The following is a 23,848-nucleotide window of genomic DNA, read 5'->3' as shown; positions in this document are numbered from 1 at the left end:
TATGGAGAGTAAAGGGAATGGAACTGGCGTTTCAGTTCTCTCACAATTCTGTCCGTAACACTTCACTGTCTCTGGATCAAAATCCTGGACTTCCCTCCTGAACAGCACTGTGGGTATACCCGCACCAGATGGTCTGCAGTGGTTTAAGAAGGCAGCACCTTCTCAAGGGGAATCCCATGAAATGAATAAAAAGAATTACAATAAATTCAAATTTGCAGCCAGTAAAAATTGGTTTTCTGTGGATAGAAGTTAATTGAATGCTTTTGTTTAAAATTCAAGATCACTTTTTAAAAACAAAAGTACAGAAAGTGATTAAAGAAATAACTTGCATTTATATAGCACTTTCATGACCTTAGAATGCCCCAAAGTGCTTTATAGCCAATGAAATGTAGTAATATAGGAAACACAGCAAACAACTAGCCCCAACAAACAGCAACAAAATAAATGGCCAAACCGTCTGTTTTTAGGTGGTGGTTGAGGGATAAATGTTGGACAGGACATTTGGAGAACTCCCCTCTTCCTCAAATAGTGCTGTGGGAAATTTTACATCCACCTGGAAGGGTAGATGGGGCCTCGGTTTAACATCTCATCTGAAAGCCTGTACCTCCAACTATGTAGCACTGAAGAAGTGATAACATAGATTTTGTGCTTAAATCTCTGGACTGGGGCTTATGGCCACTACCGTCTGATACAGAGGCAAAAGTGCTACCACTGAGCCATGACCGACACATTTTAACGTTTAAAGTTTGTTTTTGCGTTCATGAAGAAGAACAACTTTTTCTTTCTATCTAGAATTCAGTTTGTTTTTGCCGAAACATGTACAGGATAGGCTAGAGACAGGTTATCAAATTCCTCTGGTCCGTTGTTTTAAAGGAAATTTCGGATGATTCCACTTCCTACACCAGCCATTCATTTGGCTGCTCTGAATGAAACTAGCAATTTATGACAAATTCTAGACCATTTTATGTTGTGTTGCAAGCACTCGGAGCCATCTGGGTTGAGACCACTTCAACCTATTTTCTGTAGGGTCTACCACAGAGAACATTTCAGCCCAATAGTTTAAAAGCTATTGGTCCAGATTTTGTAGCTGTGAATGAAGTAACAGTGCTTGCCACTGACCTTGAAGAAAGCTGCCCACAAAGATCAAGTGATCTCTGATGTCAATTTCACATTTACTGGCATTAATCTAATTCTGCTGACAGTTGTAGAATTTCTAACATCCAGCAACAGTGATATCATCAAGCAGCTAAGCAGCCAATCACATTGAAGAATGCTCACAGAAAGCAAACCAGGAAGTAACAAGCAGGTTTTAACGTTCACTTTTTATAATTTTATGGAAAGCAAAATAAAAATTGAGACACACACAGAGGATTAAGGTAGAACTGCAATATAATAAACTTTTTTTTTAAATTAGAATAATCTATGGATTTTAGCATGCACTGGAGAAAATTGACATTCCACAAATATAAAATGGGTTTTTTCATGGCTAGAGAGATTGACCAGCAGTAATTGTTAACTTAGTACACTGTTTAAAAATCCAGTAACATCTCATTAACAAGGTGTAACTTTTACAAGGATTTTTACAGCGAGACTAATAAAGTGGAAGTTTGTGTCAAATCAGTGACTTCTAATCTGCAAGGACTTCAGCAGCACACCTTATGAAGGAACGGGGAATCACTGACAGCGACTTCTGGATTTCTGTGTTTAACTGCGCATGTGCAGGCACCAGCAGCTGTCAGTTTCATGGAGAAATGATGGTGAACGCTGTCAGTTTTGCCGTTCAGTATAACTGTAAAATCCAGGCTATTGCTTTTATACTGAGTCTTAGTTGACTTCTACACCTTGCAACTTAAGGCTTTACAGTTTCAAAAGACTTCTAACTTTATGGATAATACAGTACACTTCTAACTATCCAACTTTTATATTCTGTTCTGCACCGCTGAACAATTTAACTTCATTCTATGTATATACCTATGATGGTTTGAGAATCTGACTACTCAATTATTTCAACTATCGGTGCAGCTGGGCTAATCAGAAAAGGATTTGGTGGGTGTGACTGGGAATCAATCAGCTATGATTTAATATTTAATATTTATCAAAGCTAAAAAATGATTTACAGGGGAAATAATGCACAGTGCTCAAATTGATTTAAGGATATAGTTGAGGTTCTGCCAGGAATTGCATGCCAGTTAAAGAAATGGAATCACTTCACAGTTCCTGGTGTTCTTTCATTCAGGTCATTCTGGTCAAAGATCACTGTATCTAGCACTTGTAAACTAAACATGCTTTGAACTGATGGAAAAAGCTGCCATTCATCAATAAGGTCATCAATAATGTCTTTCTGGTATGGAAGGATTTATTGTACCTAGCCTATAAAGCAATTAGTGTACTTTTGCATACCTTGATAGTCAGCCTTTATCTTTGCTGCAATGCTACACATGTGGGCAAGTGTATGTTTCAGGGTTTGATCTCGGGATCAGAATAGAATAATAATGAAGTACTAAATACAGTGTCTATACATCTATGCAGAGAAAACATGAGGATCATGTGGGCTAACAATTTAAAGCATCCTCCCCCTCCACATGCACACACCCACTTCTCATTTTCTCATGAGGTTGCTGGCTTATGATGATGTTGGGTTCATGCCCTAGGGCCCAGTCTAAACCTAGGCAAAATGAGCACCAGCAAGTTGATAGTGGAGTGGGGGTGGTTGGCGTACAGCTGATGAACTTGATCCTATTCGTACAGCAGGGTTACTGGATAGGAGAGGAAACCCTGGCTTTTTTGTCCTTCTCTACACTGTGGCACTGAGCCCAGTTGTTTCATCCTTACCACTGTCCTGGCTGAGATAAGCTAAACTGGCACAGAGTGGGGATCCAGCCTGAGCTGTTCCAGCTCTACCTGAGTGTTACACTAGTTAGTACATTTATGGGTGTCTAATTGGAGCAAGGTTGAACATCAATCCTCCATACCATTATTGAGCACATAATCTGCTTCTGACAACCTTCAGTGCAGTAACTGAGGGAATGCTACATTGTTGGAGGTGCTGCCTTTTTGGATGAGCTGTTCAACTGATTTCATCTGCCTGTTCAGGTGGATTTAAAGGATCCTATGTCACTTTTCAAAAAACAAAGCTTTCTCCATGAGTGTCAGCTAACATTCCTTTTCAACCACCCATCACCAAAAACAGATTATCTGCTTATTCATTCATTTCCTCTGTGTGGGTCCTTGTTGGGCACAATTTAGCTGCACATTTGTCTGCATAATAACCATGACTGCAGTTCAGAAAAGAGATCCATTCAATGTAAAGTGTTTTGGGATATTTTGAGAATGTGATACATTGCTATATAAATGGAAATTTATTTATTCTTTCCATCTTCAGGGGAAGAATATCATAACTATTTGTAGAATAGAATATTTCCTGTGGTGATCTTCCAAAGTAATGACATCTACTTTGTCTTAAAAAGAAAAGGATTTTGAGGTCTTTGCCAGATTTTTCTTTAAAAATCCAATTCTTAATTGTGTTTTCTTTTCTTCTGATATTTCCTTTACTTAGCCACCTTCCCAAAACCTGTCTATGGGACCAGGAGGAATGAATCTCTCTGGATCAAATCAAGCTTTACATTCACAGAATGTTCCTAATGACACAATGGGAGGAGGTATTCCACCTTCCCCACTAATGCAGAGCCAGATGAGCAATGGTAGGTTCTAATAATGCTAAACAGTGCCGCTGTTCCTTATTTAGTTTATAGCAATGTTAAGACACCAGAATCTGCTAGATTGTGAAGCTGAAAAATGGTAGACTCCAGGTTAGCTTAATGTCTGGCTTATGTTTTTAAACAAAGAAATTACTTTTTCTGTCACAACACCACCTAGTGATGTAGAAGCTCAGCAATTTGAAGTTAGTTAATATTCCAATCCAAATTATGAATGAAATATGTGGATAAGTGATGAATGCCTTATTATACTTTATAAAGTTAAAGGGCAGAAAGTTCAAATTTTTATAATGAGTTTAATTGAAGCAATGTTTCTCATAATATTGTTTATTATTGCCTTTTCTCCCTCCTATTCAGAAGAAACAAACTTGTATTGTAGTTTGGTTCCGGGGCAGTTGTGGTTCTTTGCTTCTTCACTAAGGTAGCCTTTATTCATGAGTGCAGGCTAATCAATCATCTGGGCATCAGAGCTGAGACAAGCCCTGCCCTGCCCCAGCATCCATGCCTGCTGTTCTAGTTGTGGTAGCTGGATGGTGATTAGAAGAGAAATTTTGACCATGTCTTTTTTTTCCCCTGATTAGTTCAGAGCATAATAACTGGCCTCAACATCTGCAAACTCAAGATAGGCTAGTGCAACAACACTCTGTGCACAGAGCCATTTGGAGGGAGTATCACAGAGTGTCTTTAATGCATAATACCATGCAGTAGAACAGCACATGTAAAAAGAATTAAGCATCATAATTGTGGCAATAAATTAAAAGTGTAGTTTCAGAATTTTGAGCTGTTAGATAATGGGCCTTTATAGAATCATAGAATCAAATAAAGTTTACGGCTCAGAAAGAGGCCACTTGGCCCATCGTGTCTGCGCCAGCTGGAAAAAAAAGAACCGCCCAACCTAATCCCACCTTCTAGCAGTTGATCTGTAGCCCTGCAGGTTTTGGCACTTGAGGTGCACATCCAGACACCATTTAAATGAGTTGAGGGCTTTTGCCTCTACTACCCTTTCAGGCAGTGAGTTCCAGACCCCTACCACTCTCTGGGTGAAAAATGTTTTCCTTATCACCCCTCTAATCTTTCTACCAACCACTTGAAATCTATGCCCCCTAGTCACTGACCTCTCTGATAAGGTAAATAGGCCCTTTACCTCCACTCTATCCAGGCCCCTCACAATTTTGTACATTTCAATCAAATCTCCCCTCGGCCTTCTCTGTTCCAAGGAGAACATCCCCAGTCTATCCAATCTTTCCTCATAGCTGCATTTTTTCAGCCCTGGCAACATCCTCATAAATCTCCTCTGTACCCTCCCTAGTTCAATTGCATTCTTTCTGTAATGAGATGACCAGAACTGCACATAGTACTCAAGTTGGGCCTAACTAATGATTTATGCAGTTCCCGCAAAATCGCCCTGCTCTTATATTCTCTACCTCGGCTAATAAAGGAAAGGATTCCATATACCTTCTTAACCACCTTATCGACCTGTCCTGCTATCTTCAGGGATCTGTGGACATTCACTCCAAGGCCCTTCACTTCCTCTGCATCTGTCTCCCATTAATTGTGTATTCTTTTGCCTTATTTGACCTCCCCAAATGCATCACCTCACGCTTCTCCGGGTTGAATTCCAGTTTTCTGCCCACCTGACCAGTCCATTGATATCTTCCTTTACAAAGTGCCCATTATCTGTTAGAGTTTAAAATGAAATATGCTAGTACTCTGATTTGATGATTATTTCCTCTCCTCCTCAAAAAAAACCTTCCTCACAAAAAATGGTTTATTTTCTCCCTCACTAGATCTTCACTCTTGTTTCCTGCTTAATATGTGAAGCTAGGATAGTCTTGGTATCCATGGAGAGCTTTGTGTCTATTGATATTGTCTGTGATTGACCAACAGCAGATGGGCCTTTCCCTCCATGAGAATGTTTACCTTGCTGTGGATGACTCTCTTGCTTTCACTTAAATTCTGAGCAGTAATTTGACAGGCAATTAAACATGGGTGATTCCATTGCTTAAACTAATGAGGTCATTTTCAATATGTTTCTTTCACCCCAAATATATATTCAATAGCAGAGAATATGCAGGTGCTCCTCACAGTGGTTAACAATTGTGGTATCTGTATAACCAATGACTAAACAAGCCTGTCCTTTTATTCAATCTTTAATCCACAATTGCATAATTTGTGATAATCTGTTTACTTGATGAGATGCTGGGTATAATTTATAACACTGATGGGTCTTCCATGCATTTCTCGCATTAAGTTGCAGAGTGAAGTGGGAGAGAGGTGATTGGAAAGAAAAGAATTTGAGGTTTTGGTAATTGAGAAAAGGCTTTGGGACTAAGGATGGTTATTAGAATATTAATTGTTCAAAAAAATGGAGTTGCTATGATATTGCTCATAATAAGTCAAAGCATTTCCTCTGAGTTTTTGTCTCTATCTTTTTATGTCTTTTTTCAATCTTCTTTTTTCTTTTTGCTCAAGCTCTTTTTAAAAAAAAAATCCCTCTTTCTCTCTCCAATACTTTTTCTCTGTCTATAAATGACCTGTTTCCTTTCCCTTTCTCATTACTGGGAGATATAGGTGTGGTTGGAGAAAGGACCTTGTGAAGGTTTTGAAGAGAGGGGTCTGGCCAGGGTGATGCATGTTGACCCTACAAGGTATGGTAACAAAGTTATGAGGAAAGTGCCAGTCCACTATCCTTGTATGACATGGTTGCTGCAGTTGCACACCCCAGTGCCAATTTTCAACCCTTCATCAACCATATGGAATTAGTGTAGGATTAGTATAAATGGGTGGTTGATGGTTGACACAGACTCGGTGGGCCGAAGGGCCTGTTTCAGTGCTGTATCTCTAAACTAAACTAAACTAAACACCTCTTAGCCATTTTGGTAGGAACCTTGAAATGGGCAGTCCAGGAATTGATCAGAAACAGACTGGAGCCTCATTAGTCCATGCAAATTGGGGTCCTATGATATCCATAGGACTCTGATGCAACTTTGAAGTGCCACTGCGTGTGCTGTGTATGCTCTGCCCATTGGTACTTGTTGAGTGGCACAACCAACGGTCCTTACAGGGACTGTTGCAGGCTGTTGGGGTAGGGGTTGGGAAAGGTTTTGAAATGACTTTGTGAAATGCTCCCTCAGCCCCAAGTATTCAATCTTAAATATTCTGTTCGCCACCCGCTTAATGGAACTGGTCACCCCCACTCTCCCCAACCCCCAACAACATTCTTCCTCTATCCCTTGATTGTGGTTACAGTGCCCAAGCTTGGGTGGAATAGCATTGAAGAAGGGGGCAAACTGTGGTGGCGCAACTTACTCGTGTTCTTGGCCTGAGCTCAATTTCCTTCTTTCCTGCCGGGACCAGTGGTTGATTCTACTTCAGCGTAACTGTGTATATTTTAAGAGATTGGGCCTCACTTACCTGTTCATTTAGGAGGCACAGCTGGAGATTTTTTGCCACAGTTCAGCTTGACTTAATTTGGGAGCATGGTCCCAGGTTGGTTCCTGGTCCGGGTTGCTACTGTTTGCAGCTTCTGTTTGATTTTAATTGGCGCCAGTTGGGCCCTAAAGATGCTGCTATGTTTGTTGCCATCCTGCAACCAGTTCCTTGGAGCAGCAACCAGGGCAAGATATCAGCAACAATTGCACCCAGGAAGGCCCTGTCTCCCTCTCCAGCTAGGCCTTGGGGCCTGGAACAGGTAGGAGGTATAATTGAGAGTACAGGTGCTTTTCTGCCAGATTGTCAACAGCAGACCTTGCTCAACCTTAACAATATGCCTTAACCCTAGCCTCTGAAGAGCTCATTCTGTTGCCCCAAGGGGGCATTTCCCACCACAAACATTCTTGTGTGAGATTGCTAATTTATCAGTTTTGTGCTGGGGGCCTATCACTTTAAATTCTGCATTTTTAGATTTTTTAAAAATTTATTTTAGAGATACAGCACTGAAACAGGCCCTTCAGCCCACCGAGTCTGTGCCGACCAACAACCACCCATTTATACTAACCCTACAGTAATCCCATATTCCCTACCATCTACCTACACTAGGGGCAATTTACAACGGCCAATTTACCTATCACCCGCAAGTCTTTGGCTGTGGGAGGAAACCGGAGCACCCGGCGAAAACCCACGTGGTCACAGGGAGAACTTGCAAACTCCGCACAGGCAGTACCCAGAATCGAACCCGGGTCCCTGGAGCTGTGCGGCTGTGGTGCTAACCACTGCGCCGCCCAATTTATTAACTTCAGATAAAATCCTTGAAATTGGAAATAGAAGGAAGACTTTGTCCCTTTGGTCTAGGTTTTAAGTGAGCATAGGCCGCTGAAATGTCCACCAAACTCCAGAGATTATCTGAACAAATCACTGTGACTGAATCTGGCTCTGTTTCTTTAGGTCCTACTCACGTTTCAGTGCAACAGTCAGGACCAGCCACAATACCAAGTTCTTCAATGACCATGCCTGTCAATAACCATGGAACTGCAGGTGGTTATAGTCACTCTGTACCTTCATCACAAGGCATGCAGATGCAGAGTCAGAACCAGTCGATGGCAAACTATGGATCTCGGACAAATATGAGCATGCAAAACAGTCAAGGTAAACTTTCTAAAGTCGCCATGTCACATTATTGTAATAAATAATTTTGGCATCAGAGATGTTTGCTTTTCGGGGCTTTTTGTATAAACCTCCTGTCGATTTTATTTGGTTAAGTTTACTTTTCCCTTGAGCAGAATGGCAAAAAAATCATGACTTTGAACAATTTCCCAACATGGCCACAACTATACTTGAGCAGCTGGTTTAGCATTTTTTCAGCTCTTTTCTTCTGCCCATATAAAACCAGTTTTGTAGCAGTTTCAAATTTTCACTAGTTATAAATAGACATTTGAATATTTTGAAGTTTAAATGCAACCCCGTGACATTCAACAGTGAAGAGAGGCTGTTTATTTTTTCCCTGATACTCAAGACTGAAACAGTAGGCTAAAGAACGTGCTCACAAAATATCATCTAAGCCACTTTTGGCTAGCTAACAATAGGAGGCATTCAAGAGTGCAGCAATGCTCATGTCAGATATGCTTTCTTTTCCTCTTACATGGCTGTAATTGGGAACTAAGTGAAGAGGTGCTTACTATCTTTTCATTCAGAGGCTAGTGCTTGAATATATTACCTTTTACAGATACACTTTTAATTTTTGCCTTCTGCAAAAATTGGAAACAATGTTGGCATATAAGAGATGGCTAATGAAAATGGATTGAGCCCTGATGGAAGCAACTGTTTCTGTAGAATTTGCCTTTCTTCCGGCTCATGACTACAAAACATGAGGCTTTGTTTTAGTTCAAGAATCTAGCTTTATTCTATTGTTGCTGGAATTAATGAAGCTTTATTTCAAATCACAATCAATGGATCCCTGTTTGAGTTGCTTATCTGAAATGGTGATTATAGTGCAAAGTAAGGAAAATGTAACCAAAGGACAAGGGTTTGGAAAATATTTTAACCAAGAAATTAGATAGTCATTTGATCTGACTCTGGGCCATGTGATCCATGGAAACATGTCTTCTATAAATATAATAATGAAATAGTTTTAGGCTCTTGTTAGGAGGGTAAGGAGAATTAAATGAAGCTTGGTCAGAGATATGTTTTTGAGAAGGCGGTAGAGAAGAGGAAGGATTTGACAAGGGATTTCTAAAAGGTAAGGCTGTGCAACTGAAGGTGGTGTAGGGGAGGGTGAAAAATGCACAGCAGACTGGGAAGTGATATTAGGCTGGAGAAAGTTACAGAAATGGGGTAGAATGTGGCTGTGGGAGGATTTGTAGATGAAGACCTACATTATAGATCTGATTCATTGAGGGATAGGGGTCAATATAAGTTAATGAGAACAGTGTGATGGGCAAATGGTGCTTCGTGTGGGACTGATTTTGAGGACAAAGATCACTCATTTTAAAATAGCTCCAAAGCCATTTCACAACAGCAGTGTATTCTGATCGGCCAAAAGAAAAGTTGTCACAAATAAATAAATGAAAACATGTAGCCCAAAAGAGTTAAAAGTGCTTATTTAACTTGGATAAACCTTTTTTAAAAATTGGTTTATTAGAAGCAGCTTAGTGGTTGAGCCCAAAGGGATCCCAATTTTAATATAACTCGCAAACATTTAAACAAACATAATCTAATTTACCTTTTTAAATTCAAAGCAAAATATGTTGCAGTGTCTTGACACTTAAACTTCTAATACATAAACAAAATTGTTACAAACACCTCTGATAGCTCAAAGGGTACAGTGTAATACTAAGCTATTCAAATCGAAAAGGTTCCAAATTTGTACTGAGTTGTCTGCTCTCAGTGCGGGAAGTGGTAGGGGTGCCAAATGTGTCCTTTGGCGTTAGTGGGTTAGGAAAGTGGGGAGGCATTAACAGCCAAGATTCCTGCTCCTGATTGCTAGCTGGTCAACATTCCATATGTGTAGACATTTAGTGAGGACATGAAAGAGTAGAGTTTTGATTCCCAGTTAAACAGTTTTAAGATATCTCCTATCTAGGATAATATAAAAACAGCCACTTGAGTGAAGCACCAGAAAGCTGCCAATGAGAATGAAACTAAGGCTCATATGAGCCATGGCCTTCAGGAGAGAAAATGAAATTGGGAGTTGGCAGGGAAGAGAAAATGCATTTCTACAGTGGCAAGATGGGAATTTACGTTGTTGATGCTTGCTCACATTGCTCTGCACGTGCACGCTCAAAACACATGTGTAGCCTGCCACTTTCTGGCCTTCGACTGCACATTGAAATTCTAATGATTGAAAACTGCTGATGAGCTTGTTGACTGTATTAATTCATCCAAATGTGAATGGCATTGCAGCAGGCTGTCAGTGTTTGTTATTCACTTGTTTCTTTTTTGGCAGCGCTATGCACCAGCTGCTTTTTATATGGGAGCTAATATATGTTCTCACCTTATTGAAATTTAGAGATTGTATTTCTTTTAATGGATGTTTAGTAATGCATTCAACTTCAGTAAGCTTTAAATGGAGCCAACCTTGGATCAAATAATGCAGTTCAGTCATTTCAATGTTTAGCATCAGCTTCACTGTAGTTTGACTACTGAAGAAAATAGTGGAATTGCTGATGTAATTTGCTGATTCTATTAGAATGTAGCACATTGGATGTGAAGTGCTTGGGGAAATTTGCCATGTAAGTGCAAGTTCTTGATCACGATGCAATTTTTTTTAGCAGAATTGCTCATTCAGATTATTTTTCAGTTCCCATGATGCACCAGCAAGCTGCAACCTCACATTACAGCACACCGCAAGGAGGTGGCCAACATTACCAGGGGCAGTCAACCATGGGCATGATGGGACAGAGTAACCAAGGCAACAACCTAATGGGGCAAAGGCCAATGGGGCCTTATAGGTCATCACAACAAGGTATGATTAGCACAGAGTCACAATTTGTGTATAGCTTGACATGGTATTTTTGCCACATTTTTCCAGTTCCCTATGTTGTGATTTTTTTTTTTCTTGATTCTGTCCTTAATGAATGGAGTAAGTTGCTCTTCAGGAAATTCTGTTGGCTTCAGCAGCATGTATTAATGAAGAAGATGCATTTTAGAAGCATACAGTGTGCAAGACATAGAAATGAAAGGATTTAAAACGAAACAGTGGGGGCAAGGGATCAAATTTGGGAAGATGTGGTGGATCAAAGAGTAGAGACAAGGCAAGAGACAAAGGTATGAATGTAGGAAATGATAAACATACCACAACAGGAAGGGATAGAGAGTACAAATCTAACAGTAAATCAGCAGTCCAGGCTAGACGTTACAAAAGTAATAAAAGGACAAAACTAAGGGCTCTGTATCTGAATGCACATAGTATTTGAAACAAAACAGATGAACTGATAGCACAGATAGAATAAGTACGATCTGATAGCCATTATAGAGACATGGCTACAGGATGACATAGATTGGGACTTGAATATTGAAGAGTACATGGCATTTAGGAAGAACAGGAAGCTAGGAAAACGTGGCAGGGTGGCTCTGTTAATTAATGATGGTATTAGATCAATAGAGAGGGATGACCTAATTTCAGGAAACCAGGATGTAGAAGCAGTTTGGGTAGAGATAAGAAAGGCAATAAGTCACTTGTGGGAGTGGTGTACAGGCCCCCTAACAGTAACTACATGGTAGGACAGAGTATAAAGGAAGAAATAATGGAAGCTTGTCAGAAAGGTACGGCGATAATCATGGGGGATTTTAATCTACATATAGACTGGGAAACATCAGATGGGCAAAGGTAGTCTAGAATGTTTTCAGGATAGTTTCTTAGAACAGCACATTCTGGAGCCAACCAAAGAGCAGGCTACACTCGACCTGGTATTGTGCAATGAGATAGGATTAATTGATTGATTAATTGAAGGCACCCCTAGGTAGCAGCGATCATAAAATGATTGAATTTTACATTCTGTTTGAGGGAGAGAAGAATGGGTCCAAGACTAGTATTTTAAACTTAAATAAGGGTAATAATGAGGGCATGAAAACAGAGCAAGCTAATGTGAACTGGCAAATTCTGTTAAGGGATAGGTCAATAGAGGTGCAGTGGCAGACATTTAAGGGGATATTTCAGAATACACAGAATAGATACATTCCAACAAGAAAGAAAAATTCCAAGGAGAGGACCTTGGTTAACTAAAAAAGTTAAAGATAGTATCAAACTTAAAGAAAAAGCATATAATTGAGCAAAGATGGGAGGTAGGCTAGAAGTTTGGACAGAATATAAAAAACAGCAAAGAATGACTAAAAGATTAATAAGGAGGGAAAAATTAGAGTACGAGAGAAAGCTAGCTAGAAAAACAGATAGTTAGAGTTTCTATACATATTTAAAAAAGAAAAGAGTTAAAGTGAGCGTTGGTCCTATAGAAAGTGAGTCTGGCAATTAATAAGGGAAAATAAGGAGATGGCAGATTAATTGAACAGGTATTTTGCATCGGTCCTCACTATAAAGAATACAAGTAACATCCCAGAAATAGCTGTAATTCAGGAAATGGAAGGGAGGGAGGAAGGAACTCTAGAAAATTACAGTCACCAAGGAAGTGGTACTGAGCAAATTGTTGGAGTTGCGGGCTGACAAGTCCCCAGGTCCTGATGGATTTCATCCTAGGGTCCTAAAAAAGTGGCTAGTCAGATAGTTGATGCGTTGGTTTTAATTTTCCAAACTTTCTTAGATTCGGGAAAGGTTCCATTCGATTGGAAAATAGAAAACGTAACTCCTTTATTCAAAAAGGGAGGGAGACAGAAAGCAGGAAACTACAGGCCAGTTAGCTTAACATCTGTCTTAGATGTTAAAAGCTATTATTAAAGACATGATAGCAGGGCACATAGAAAAATTCAAAGTAATCAGGCAGCGTCAACATGGTTTTGTGAAAGGGAAATCATTTTTAACCCATTTATTGGAATTATTTGAAGAAGTAACATGCGCTGTAAATAAAAGGGAACTGGTGGATGTATTGTACGTAGATTTCCAGAAGGCATTTGATAAGGTGCCACATCAAAGGTTATTGCGGAAAATAAAAGCTCATGGTGTAGGGGGTAACATATTGGTATGGATAGAAAATTGACTAGCTAACAGGAAACAGAGAATAGGCATAAATGGGTCATTTTCTGGTTGGCAAGATGTAACAAGCGGTGTGCCACAGGGATCTGTTCTGGGGCCTCAACTTTATACCATTTATATAAATGACTTGCATGAAGGGACCAAAGGTATGGTTGCTAAATTTGCTGATGATGCAATGATAGGTAGGAAAGTAACTTGTGAAGAGGACATAAGGAGGCTACAAAGGGATATAGATAGGTTAAGTGAGTGGGCAAAGATCTGGCAAATTGCGTATAATGGGGGAAAATGTGAAATTGTCCATTTTGGTAGGAAGAATAAAAAAGAAGCATATTATCAAAATGGTGAGAGATTGCAGAGCTCTGAGATGCAAAGGGATCTGGGTGTCCTAGTGCATGAATTGCAAAAGGTTAGTATGCAGATACAGCACGTAATTAGGAAAGCTAATAGAATGTTATCGTTTATTGCAAGAGCAATCGAATACAAAAGTAGGGAGGTTATGCTTCAGTTATACAGGATATTGGTGAGATAACATCTGGAGTACTGTGTACAGTATTGGTCTCCTTATTTAAGGAAGGATGTAAATGCGTTGGAAGCAGTTCAGAGAAGGTTTACTCGACTAATACCTGGAATGGGCGGGTTGTCTTATGACTGAAGGTTGGACAGGCTAGACGTTTATCTGCTGGAGTTTAGAAGAGTAAGAGGCGACTTGATTGAAACGTATAAGATCCTGAGGGGTCTTGACAGGGTGGATGTGAAAAGGATGTTCCCCCTTGCGGGAGAATCTAGAACTAGGGATCACTATTTAAAAATAAGAGGTCGCCCATTTAAGACAGGGATGAGGAGAAACTTTTTCTCAAGAGGTTCGTGAATCTTTGGAACTCTCTTCCTCAAAAGGCAATGGAAGCAGAGTCTTTGAATATTTTTAAGGCAGAGGTAGATAGATTCTTGATGAGCAAGGGGGTGAAAGGTTATCAGGGGTAGGCGGGAATGTGGAGTTGAGGTTACAAACAGATCAGCCATGATCTTATTGAAGGCGGAGCAGGCTCAAGGGGCCGAGTGGCCTACTCCTGCTCCTAATTCGTATGTTCATATGTATGTAAAGGGCGACTGTTCTTCTATCAGTATTGTAATTTAAATATTATTAGTAACTCTGGAGAAAAACCTGCAAAGAGCAAAAAGTTATTATTTTAAGCAATATCTTTAGAGTTGTACTAGCTGATCTGTGGGATTTTCATGGATAGATCATGCACATAGGTTTGTAATGTTTAACTGCTTTATCTGGCTTGCTGCTTTTTAAGGCCAATGCTCAGTTCATCCCTGCAGAGAAGTGGTATAAATAGATCTGAGATTAACTATTGCATGTTTCTCTAATTGCCAACGGTTTGATTCGCACTGTTCTCTGAAGAACCTCTTCAGGGTTAGCTGTAGATTAGAAGAAATAGCTATATTTCTTTCCCTAAGATTATTAGCTTGTAATTTGCTGGTGTATTTTACAGAGTAATATGTCTAAAGTGTGACAGATGCACTTAAAAACTGTTTATGCTGTGTTTAAATTTCACTTTGTTGTTAGACTCGTATCTCTTTGGGTATGGGTCTATATTGGGGGTGTGGGTGGAATTGAACTTGGAATCTCTTTATGATGTAGTGCAAAGTTTTACTTTACTGCCGACTTCCTTGTGTACCAACTTTGCAAACTTTAGGATTGTCCACTTGATGCATGGACCAAGCATTTTGTTGTGTTGCTATCTCTTTTATAATTTTGTTGGAAAAAATTACACTAATGGTATAAAGAAATCTGGATTGTGTGCACGTGTGCCAGTGTGTGTGAATTCAAGAGGTATGTGGTTTTATAAGCAATTGGGATTGATTTTAACTTTGTGCGATTAGTAAATGAGAATAAAAATGGTGAGAGATGTAAAATAGGCTACTGACTCGCCATCACCCGTTTTACACTATTGCAAAAAGTCAAGATCTAGCCCATAGACTTCTTATTGTATTGCCATTTGATTGTGTATATGGCAATGCATGAATCATATTCAGACTCAGAGGAAGGCAGGGCCAGCTGGGCAAGCTGGTGAGGATTGATTAGAGGAGCCACAGCAGCTGACCGCGCTAAGAAGATCTTATCTGCAGTGCAGAGTGAACTGGACTCACCTCAGCTACCTCCAGATGTCTGAGCAGCAGTGTCAGCGAAGACTGTGGCTCTCCAGGGAGGCCGTCAGCAACTTATGTGCTATGCTGCAGGATGAGCTGCAACCCATGGGCTTCGGTGGATATCCCGTACCCGTGGGCCTGAAGATCAAGTGGCACTCAAGGTTTACACCTCTGACTCCAGGGGCCCACTGCGGACATGTGTGGAGTGTGTCAGGCAGCAGCCCACTGCTGCATCAAGGTGGTGACCAATGCTGTGTTTAAGAGGGCCGTTGACTATATGCGGTACTGGACTGACTCAGGCAGAGAGGGCCATCAGATTCGGAGCAATGGCTGGATTTCCACATGTCCACGATTGCATGCCTGTGGCTATCAAGGCTCCCAGGGAGCAGCCAGCAGCCTTCATCAACCGGAAGGGCTTTCGTTCCATCAACGTACAACTGGTCCGTGACAACCAAAATCGTTTCCTGCAGGTGTGTGCCCTCTTGCCAGGAAGCAGCCATAACGCCGACATATTTTGACAGTCCAGGTGCTACAGCTTTTCCGGCCCTCTGCTTGCCTTCAGGGATGGATTCTTGGGGACAAGGGCTATACATTAAAGCCATGGCTACAGACGCCTGTAAGGCACCCTCACACTGCAGAAGAGGAGAGGTACAGCACTTGTCACGTCTCTATCCAAGCGACCATTGAGCAGGCCATTGGGCTGCTGAAGATGAGATTCCAGTGCCTAGATCACTCCAGTGGAGCCCTGCAGTGTACCCCAGTGACGATCTCTCATATCCTGGCGGTCTGCTGTGCTCTGCACAATCTAACACTGCAGAGCGGAGAGGCCTTGCATCAAGAGGACATGATTGAAGCCCTTGTACCGGAGGCGGGGGCCATTGAGAGACTCGCAAGGGAGGCTCGGAACAATCTCATATATACCCGGTTTCTGCCACCATGATGCCCCTTCCAAGGAACTCATAAAGACTGACCTATCGCACTCCTGCGCCTTGTGCCCAGGCTCCCCAGGTGCATGTACAGAGCTGAGAAGGTGCCCGTACGCAGTCTGCCCCTGCGCTGGCAGCCCATTGAGGGAACAAGTGTGAAGGTGGCATCTGACAGGGTAGCAGGGAATGCATGAGAGATTTTCAACAATGAAAGTGACCTCCATTTAGCTAAACGTTCACAATATTCAATAACAAGACCAAGTTGCACGCACCCGTGAAACCCCAAATGTGTCTGGCTGCTCTTCCTCATGCAATTCAGTCTACAAAGTGCTCATCCTGCACTGGCAGCTGAAGTGAAGACAGGCTGCTGAACGCACTGCCCTGTGGCCTCTGGCTGGCTGAGGGGTTCTTGCACAGGTGTAGGAGCCTCTTCAGTCATCGCAGTTACTGGAGCTGGGCTCACTGGCGGAGGGGCTGAAGAGCCGCTGCCTATACTCAGCACCCTGAGGGGAGCCCCAGATGTGGAGATCAGCCTCTCCTCCTTCAAGGCCCACTTGAACCTCCCTACTGACTATAGATGGAGAAGCGCGCCTCATCCTTCTTTCGCCTTGCCACTACTGCGTTGAACTCATGACCAAGGGGAATATATGGCCTGTGCACATCTGTGGGATCTGGCTCTCCAGGATGTTTGCCTTCCTCTTGTTGGAGGAAGCTATGCTGTTGCATGCCTGAGACATGGCAGCAGTCATGGTATGGATGGACTCCTCAATTGTCTGTGCATAACTGCACATTGTCTCTGGCAGCTCTGCAGATGTTTCCTTATCTCTCTCTGCAACTCCAGCATGTTCTGTGCTGCACTGCTGATATCAGAGGCTCATCATCAGCCTGGCAGTTGGTATGAGCCTGGCCTCTCTCTCTCCTCCGAATGTCGGTGGCCTCTACAGTCACGGCCATGAGAAAACACAAATGTTTAGGGATTCTGCTGCATGGATCTGCCCATGCCAACCATGTGTGATCTGGTTCTCTAGAAGGTCAGTGGTTGCCACATGAGCATAATGCCTCCTCACTCTCTCAGGTGGACAGTCCAGTCTCTCTGTCTGCTATGGAATGGCCATCCTGGGAGCCTACTACTTCCAGGGCCAGTCCAGATGTCTGGGATCCCATCTCCAGCCTTCGTCCTTTCCCTAGTGTTGTGGGCCGCTTTCTCCAGTGAGCAGAAAGAGGCACCCTGTAGTCTCCCCATGGAGACCAGTGGGACACTTGTTCTGGTGGCAGCCCTTTGGCCCTGATGGGGGTTCTTGAATGCCTCCTTCTCACGCTTGCTCTCAAGACAGATGGGGAGCAAGCTAGAAAAGAAGTCCGGCTGTCTTGGAGATGCAGCCATGCATCTGACATGGTCTGCTGTTGCCTCAGTCCCTTGCCACCCCCTTTGTAGCCACTCCCTGATCATGGCTTGCTCCGTCCCGCAAGCCCCTAAGATGATATGGGTATGGAGGACTCACCTTGGTGGAGCGAAGGAGGTCATTGTCCCTTTTGTGGCACTGGACCCCAATTTGGGGCATGACCATCCCGCCCCCCGGCTGATGACCTCCTCCGCGATCTCTGTCCAGGCTTGCTTGGTCTGTCAGGAGGGTCTGTTCCTTCATCCCTTGGGAAGAGGAGCTCCCACCTTTCCCTTACAGCCTGGAGGAGAATCCGCAGAGAGTCATCGCTGAACCGTGGGACTTCCCGGTGTCTCCTGCCTGACATGGTTCCTCTTGGCTTCCAGTCAGCTCCTGCCTTATGAGGTCTTGGTCACCAGCACAGGGACTGCAAGTAGTGAGGTCAGCAGCACTGCAGCACAGCAACACAAAGGCAAAGCAGCAGCAAAGTCAGTCAGTGATGCAGCAGTTTAAGCAGGGCTGGCAGTGCTTTAAATATGGTGCCAGCACCTGCATCCATTTCCACTGGCGATGCCATTGGTGTCTCGCCATCCGCTTCCATCCTCCAATGGGAGGAGCCCCGCGCCTCCTGCATTCAAATGGGCTGGCTGCCGCTGATCGCGGTTGGCTGGCCGTACATGTACCGAGCGGTGACTCTGCCCCATCCGGTGCTGGGACCTGTGATGGACAGATAAAATTCAGCCCTTTGTCTAGACCAAGACCTTCAAACATCTACTCTGCTTTAGTTATGAAGGTAACACTTCTGTAATTACAAGTTATGGTTTTTAAGAAGAGACTCCAAAAGAAAGAAAAATTTGCATTTCATTAAGAGTTTTTCATGCATTATTGGCATTACAAAGCACTCCAGCCATTGAATTACTGTTGTGATGTAAGGAAACTGAGTAGGAATTTGCACATAGCAAGATCCCACAAACAAGATAAATGACCACATAATGTTTTTGTGATGTCGAGGCATGAACATTTACTAGGACACCAAGACAACTCCTACGGCTGTCTTTGAGCCAAGAGGATAAATGAGTCTCTGTTTATCGCCTCATCTAAAGGACAGATAATCTTATTTTATTCTTCTATTAGGGTTATAGCAACCTCTGAGGTAAGCAAAAGTCTCAATAAGTTGGTTTGATGCACCAACTATTTGAACCTTACATATTTCAGTATTAAGATAAATATTATCAGTGACGCAAATGGCATTGATGGTAAATAGTTTTCTAAGCACTGAGCCGAGCACAGAATGCTAACGTTAGCTGCCAATATTGTAAGCGGTTCTCTCATCAGGTGTAGTCCCTCTGTCCTTTAAATCTGCTGTCATCACCCCCCTCAAAAAAACAACCTTGACCCCCACTGTCCTTGCAAACTACTATCCCATCTCCAACCTCCCTTTCCTCTCTAAGGTCCTTGAATGTGTTGTCGCCTCCCAAATCCGTTCCCATCTTTCCTGGAACTCCATGTTTGAAACCTTCCAATCAGGTTTCCGCCCCTGCCACATTAACAAAACAGCTCTTATCAAAGTCACAAATGACATGCTGTGTGCCTGTGACAAAGGTAAACTTTCCCTCCTCGTCCTTCTTGACCTTTCTCGAGCTTTTGACACAGTTGACCACACCATCCTCCTCCAACACCTCTCCACTGTTATCCAGCTGGATGGGACTGCTCTCACCTGGTTTCATTCTTATCTACCTAATCATAGCCAGAGAATCACTAGTGTTACAACTTCAATGAGACCATTAACATTAAAAATATGAGATATGAACCCCCAGACCAATTTAAAGAATTACACAAGATTTCATGTTTTGAGACTTTTATGAAATAAAATAAATCCCCATGAACTAAATAGTACTTTGTAAGTAGCTGATACCCCAAATTACAAAGAAAGGTATTTTCTTTACTTATTAAAAATATTTGAAAACCTCACACCACACTTATACGTTACTCAGTCCTTTTTGCTGGCAAAATCCTTTGTGGTTAAAAGTCCCAAACTCATCTCAGTTGCAATGGATTGGATCTCCCAGACCTTTTCATAAATCAATGTCCTCTTCGCTCACTTCTCCGAGCAGTTAGAGTCATAGAGTCGTGGAGTTATACAGCACAGAAACAAGCCCTTCAGTTGAACGAGTCTGTGCCGACCATCAAGCACCCATCCAATCTAATCTCATTTTCCTGCACTTGGCCCATATCCTTGTATGCTATGGCATTTCAAGTGTTCATCTAAATACTTCTTAAATGTTGTGAGGGTTCCTGCCTCTACCACCCCTTCCCAATGGCATATCAAGTGCTCATCTAAATACTTCTTAAATGTTGTGAGGGTTCCTGCCTCTACCATCCCTTCAAGCAGTGTGTTCCAGATTCCACTTCTGACCTAGAACTCTGTGTGATGCTGCTGGTCATCTACTTCTCCACAGTCTTAAACTTTCAAAACATGTTTGAGTCTTTTCAGCCTTTCGCTACCTCAGGCTTCCGAGAGCATGTGTTTCCTCTCTCGTTCTTTCTTGAGGCCGCTGCCGCTGGTTGTCTGCCTTACCACCTGCTCTGAGGCCGCAGCTGTTGGTTTCCTCTCTTACAGCCTGTCTGCCTTCAGAAAATCTGTTAAATTGATCTGGACTCAAAAGTCAATAGCTTATTGTCCTGTTCCAATATGCAAAGTCCAGAAGTCTGGTTTCACAGAGCCACATAGGCTTTCCGTTGGTCCCAGGTGTTAACAGCTGCTTGGTACATTTGCATCTTCAGAACCACTGACTCCTTATATTATGACCGGAAAGTCTGGGAGGGGTGTTACCCCTGCAGTCTCTGTTTTTTCAACAAAAAAAAGTCTTTGACTATGTTCTCTGTTTTCCTGGTAACCATGACTTCTGTCTTGTCCTTTCGCAGAGTGGATGTGAGGTCACCTGACCTTCTGGACTACCTCTTAAACTTGCAAAAATAACAATTTTTAAAAACATAATCATGTTACAAAGTCCAGCATTCATAACACTTTCAATGGATTCTCTTCTTGTTCCTACACCATTATCTCTGGTGCTCCCCAAGGATCTGTCCATGGCCCCCTCCTATTTTTCATATACATGCTGCCCTTTGGCGACATCATCTGAAAACACAGTTTTCACAGGTACACTGAAGACACCCAGCTCTACCTCACCAACAGCTCTCCCAACTCATCCACTGTTGGTAAATTATCAGACTGCTTACCTGACATCCAGTACTAGATTAGCAGAAATTTCCTCCAATTACATTTTGGGAAGACTGAAGCCATTGTTTTTGGTCCCCGCTCCAAACTCCATTCCCTAGCTATTGACTATATCGCTCTCCCTGGCAACAGTCTGTGATTTAAGCCAGTCTGTTCGCAACCTTGGCATCATATTTGACCCTGACATGGGCTTCTGACGTCATATTCGCACCATCGCTAAGACTTCCTATTTCCAGAACTGTAACATTGCCCAACTTCACTCCTATCTCAGCTCATCAGCTGCTGAAACCCTCATTCATGCATTTGTTACTCTAGACCTCACGATTCCAATGCAATCCTGGCTGATCTCCCACATTAAAACCTCCGTAAACTTGAGATCATCCAAAACTCTGCTGCCTGTGTCTTAACTTGCACCAAGTCCAGTTCCCCTATCACCCCTGAGCTACACTGGCTCCCAGTCAAGCAACGTCTTGATTTTAAAATTCTCATCTTTGTTTTCAAATCCCTCCATGGCCTCGCCCGTCCCTGTCTCTGTAATCTCCTCCAGCCCTACAACCCTCTGAGATAGCATCGCTCATCTAATTCTGGCCTTTTGAGTATCCCCGATTTTAGTCCCTCCACCATTGTTGGTCTTCAGTTGCCTAAGCTCTGGAATTCCCTCCCTAAACCTCACCGCCTCGCTACCTCACTTCCCACCTTTAAGAGACTTGTTGAAACATACCGTTTTGACCAAGCTTTTGTTTACTTGTCTGAATATCTCTTTATGTGGCTTGGTGTAAATTTTGCTTGATAATGCTTGTGTGAAGTGCCTTCGAACGTTTTATTACGTTGAAGGTGCTATATAAATATAAGTTGTTGTTGATGTTGAGGCCCCAACTGAACTCAACTGTAGTTAAAGGCAACATATGTGACGAGCTCTGACACAGGAATGTGACAGTATAGATATTAAATTTATACAAATCTTACTTTCATTGTATTTCACTCAATTATTTTCTCAAAACCTGTGCCTCAAGTTATCAGGACTGGCTGTGACTGTGAAATCTAACACTGTTACAAGCTGTGCTGTAGACAATCCATTTGATTTTGTTTTGGCTGCTGCTTGTCCATTACTTCAGTGGATATTGCTAACGCAACTATATGCTCTTCTGGCGTCAATTTCCCAATAATAACCCAACATTTAGTCAGTTGCCAAATGCTAATCCAATATTTGAAGAAATATTTAAGAGTATTTTTCATTCTTTTAAGAGGAGAATATTCCATTAACTTTATTATGCATGATTTTTTTTGCAGTAAACAAAGCTGAATAAATTGTCTAAGTTGAGAAGATGACTTTTTAAAAAATTTAACAAAAGTTGACACTCTGGCTACTGTTTCTTCCCTTGTTGTAGGTTCTTCTCAGCAATACATCGGACAGGAAGATTACTACGGTGAGCAATATGGACATGGCCAAGGACCCACAGATTCCATTAATCAACAATATTACCCTGATGGTACTTCTTTTTCCCTTAGACTGCTAGTCATATTTGTAATGTGAAATATTTATCTAACTGGATAAAGGTATTTGGTTTCCAATAAATCAGCTCCTCTGCAATCTACTAACTGGAGTGCAGGGAGAACGCAAAGTACTAAAAGTCTGAGATATTTTTATTTTTTTCTGATCTTGGGTTGCATTGTAATTGTGTGCTGTCAATATTGTGAAGATAAAAATATTTTAAGTGTCCACAATTTAGAGATTTTTTTTTACTACAGTAACAAACTTTCCCAGTATTTTGTAAAGTTTTTTTTTTCATTAATCTTGCATGCAGAACAAAAGAGATCCCCTTTGCTTTCAAATTCAAGATTTGAATATTGTGGCATGTGCCACACAAGTATTTTTTGCCGAATGGCAAAATTGCTGCACTCTGTCCTCAAGCCTAGTTCTTTTCTAGAGGCTGTCTTCCTGAAAGCCATCGTTTCCTGCACATAATCGGCTAATAAATTCAAATGGCAAAAAAACCTGCTATTTGAAACTACTTTTATAGCACTCTCAAGGTGCTGACAATAAGACCATAGAGAAATAACAATGTATCGCTCTCAGTGTTGACTGCATGGTACCAACTGTGCAACTGAGGCCACTTCTGGGATGGGTTCAGTTTGATGATATCTTAGATGTGACATGTGGAATGATATCCAATGACTTCCAACATTCCTTCTTAATCATAGAATGATATAACGAAGAAGGAGGCCATTCAGTCCACTGGGCCTGTGCTGGCTCTTTGAAAGAGCTATCCAATTAGTCTTTCTCAGCTTTCCCTATAGCCCTTCAAATTTTTCTTTTCCAAGTATTCACTTTCCTTTTGAAAGTGATCATTAAAGCTGCTTCCACCATCCCTTGAGGCACTGCATTCCAGATCATAACATCTCACTGTGTATTTTTATTCCCTCATGCTACCTCTGGTTCTTTAGCCAATTACTTGAAATCTGTCCCATCTGGTTACCCACCTTATTACCACTGGGAACGATGTTTCCCTTTATTTACTCTATCAAAACTCTTCATGATTTTGAACACCTCTATCGAATCCTTGCTTAATCTTCTCTGCTTTAGGGAGAGCAACCCAATTTCTCTAGTCTCTCTTTGTAACTTAATCATGCCCGTTACCATTCTAGTAAATCTCCTGTACCCCCACTGTCATGCCTTGACATCCTTCCAAAAGTGTGGTGCCCAAAATTGTCCCCAATACTCCAGCTGGACCCTAAGCAGTGTTTTATAAATGTTTAGCATAACTCCTTGCTTTTGTCCTCTGTGTCTTTATTTGTAAAGCCAGAGATCCTGTATGCCTTTTGAACAGCCTTCTCAACTTCTCTGCCACCTA

General features: G+C 41.9%; 1 protein-coding gene across 1 annotated transcript in view; it reads left to right on the top strand.

Moving 5' to 3' along the window:
* The window catches only part of LOC137378231 (calcium-responsive transactivator-like), a 68,277-nt gene that overhangs the window by 24,195 nt on the left and 20,234 nt on the right, over window positions 1-23,848 (top strand). The window contains exons 4-7 of the mRNA XM_068048454.1: window positions 3,557-3,701; window positions 8,100-8,300; window positions 10,951-11,115; window positions 22,385-22,486. Of these exons, the coding sequence (XP_067904555.1) occupies window positions 3,557-3,701; window positions 8,100-8,300; window positions 10,951-11,115; window positions 22,385-22,486 (613 nt within the window). The remainder of the gene's footprint in view (window positions 1-3,556; window positions 3,702-8,099; window positions 8,301-10,950; window positions 11,116-22,384; window positions 22,487-23,848) is intronic.

This window comes from Heterodontus francisci, chromosome 16 (genome assembly GCF_036365525.1).
Source record: "Heterodontus francisci isolate sHetFra1 chromosome 16, sHetFra1.hap1, whole genome shotgun sequence".
NCBI classification, from domain to species: Eukaryota; Metazoa; Chordata; class Chondrichthyes; order Heterodontiformes; family Heterodontidae; genus Heterodontus; species Heterodontus francisci.
The sequence above is the reverse complement of the archived record's forward strand: the minus strand, read 5'-3'. Positions and strand labels throughout refer to the sequence as shown.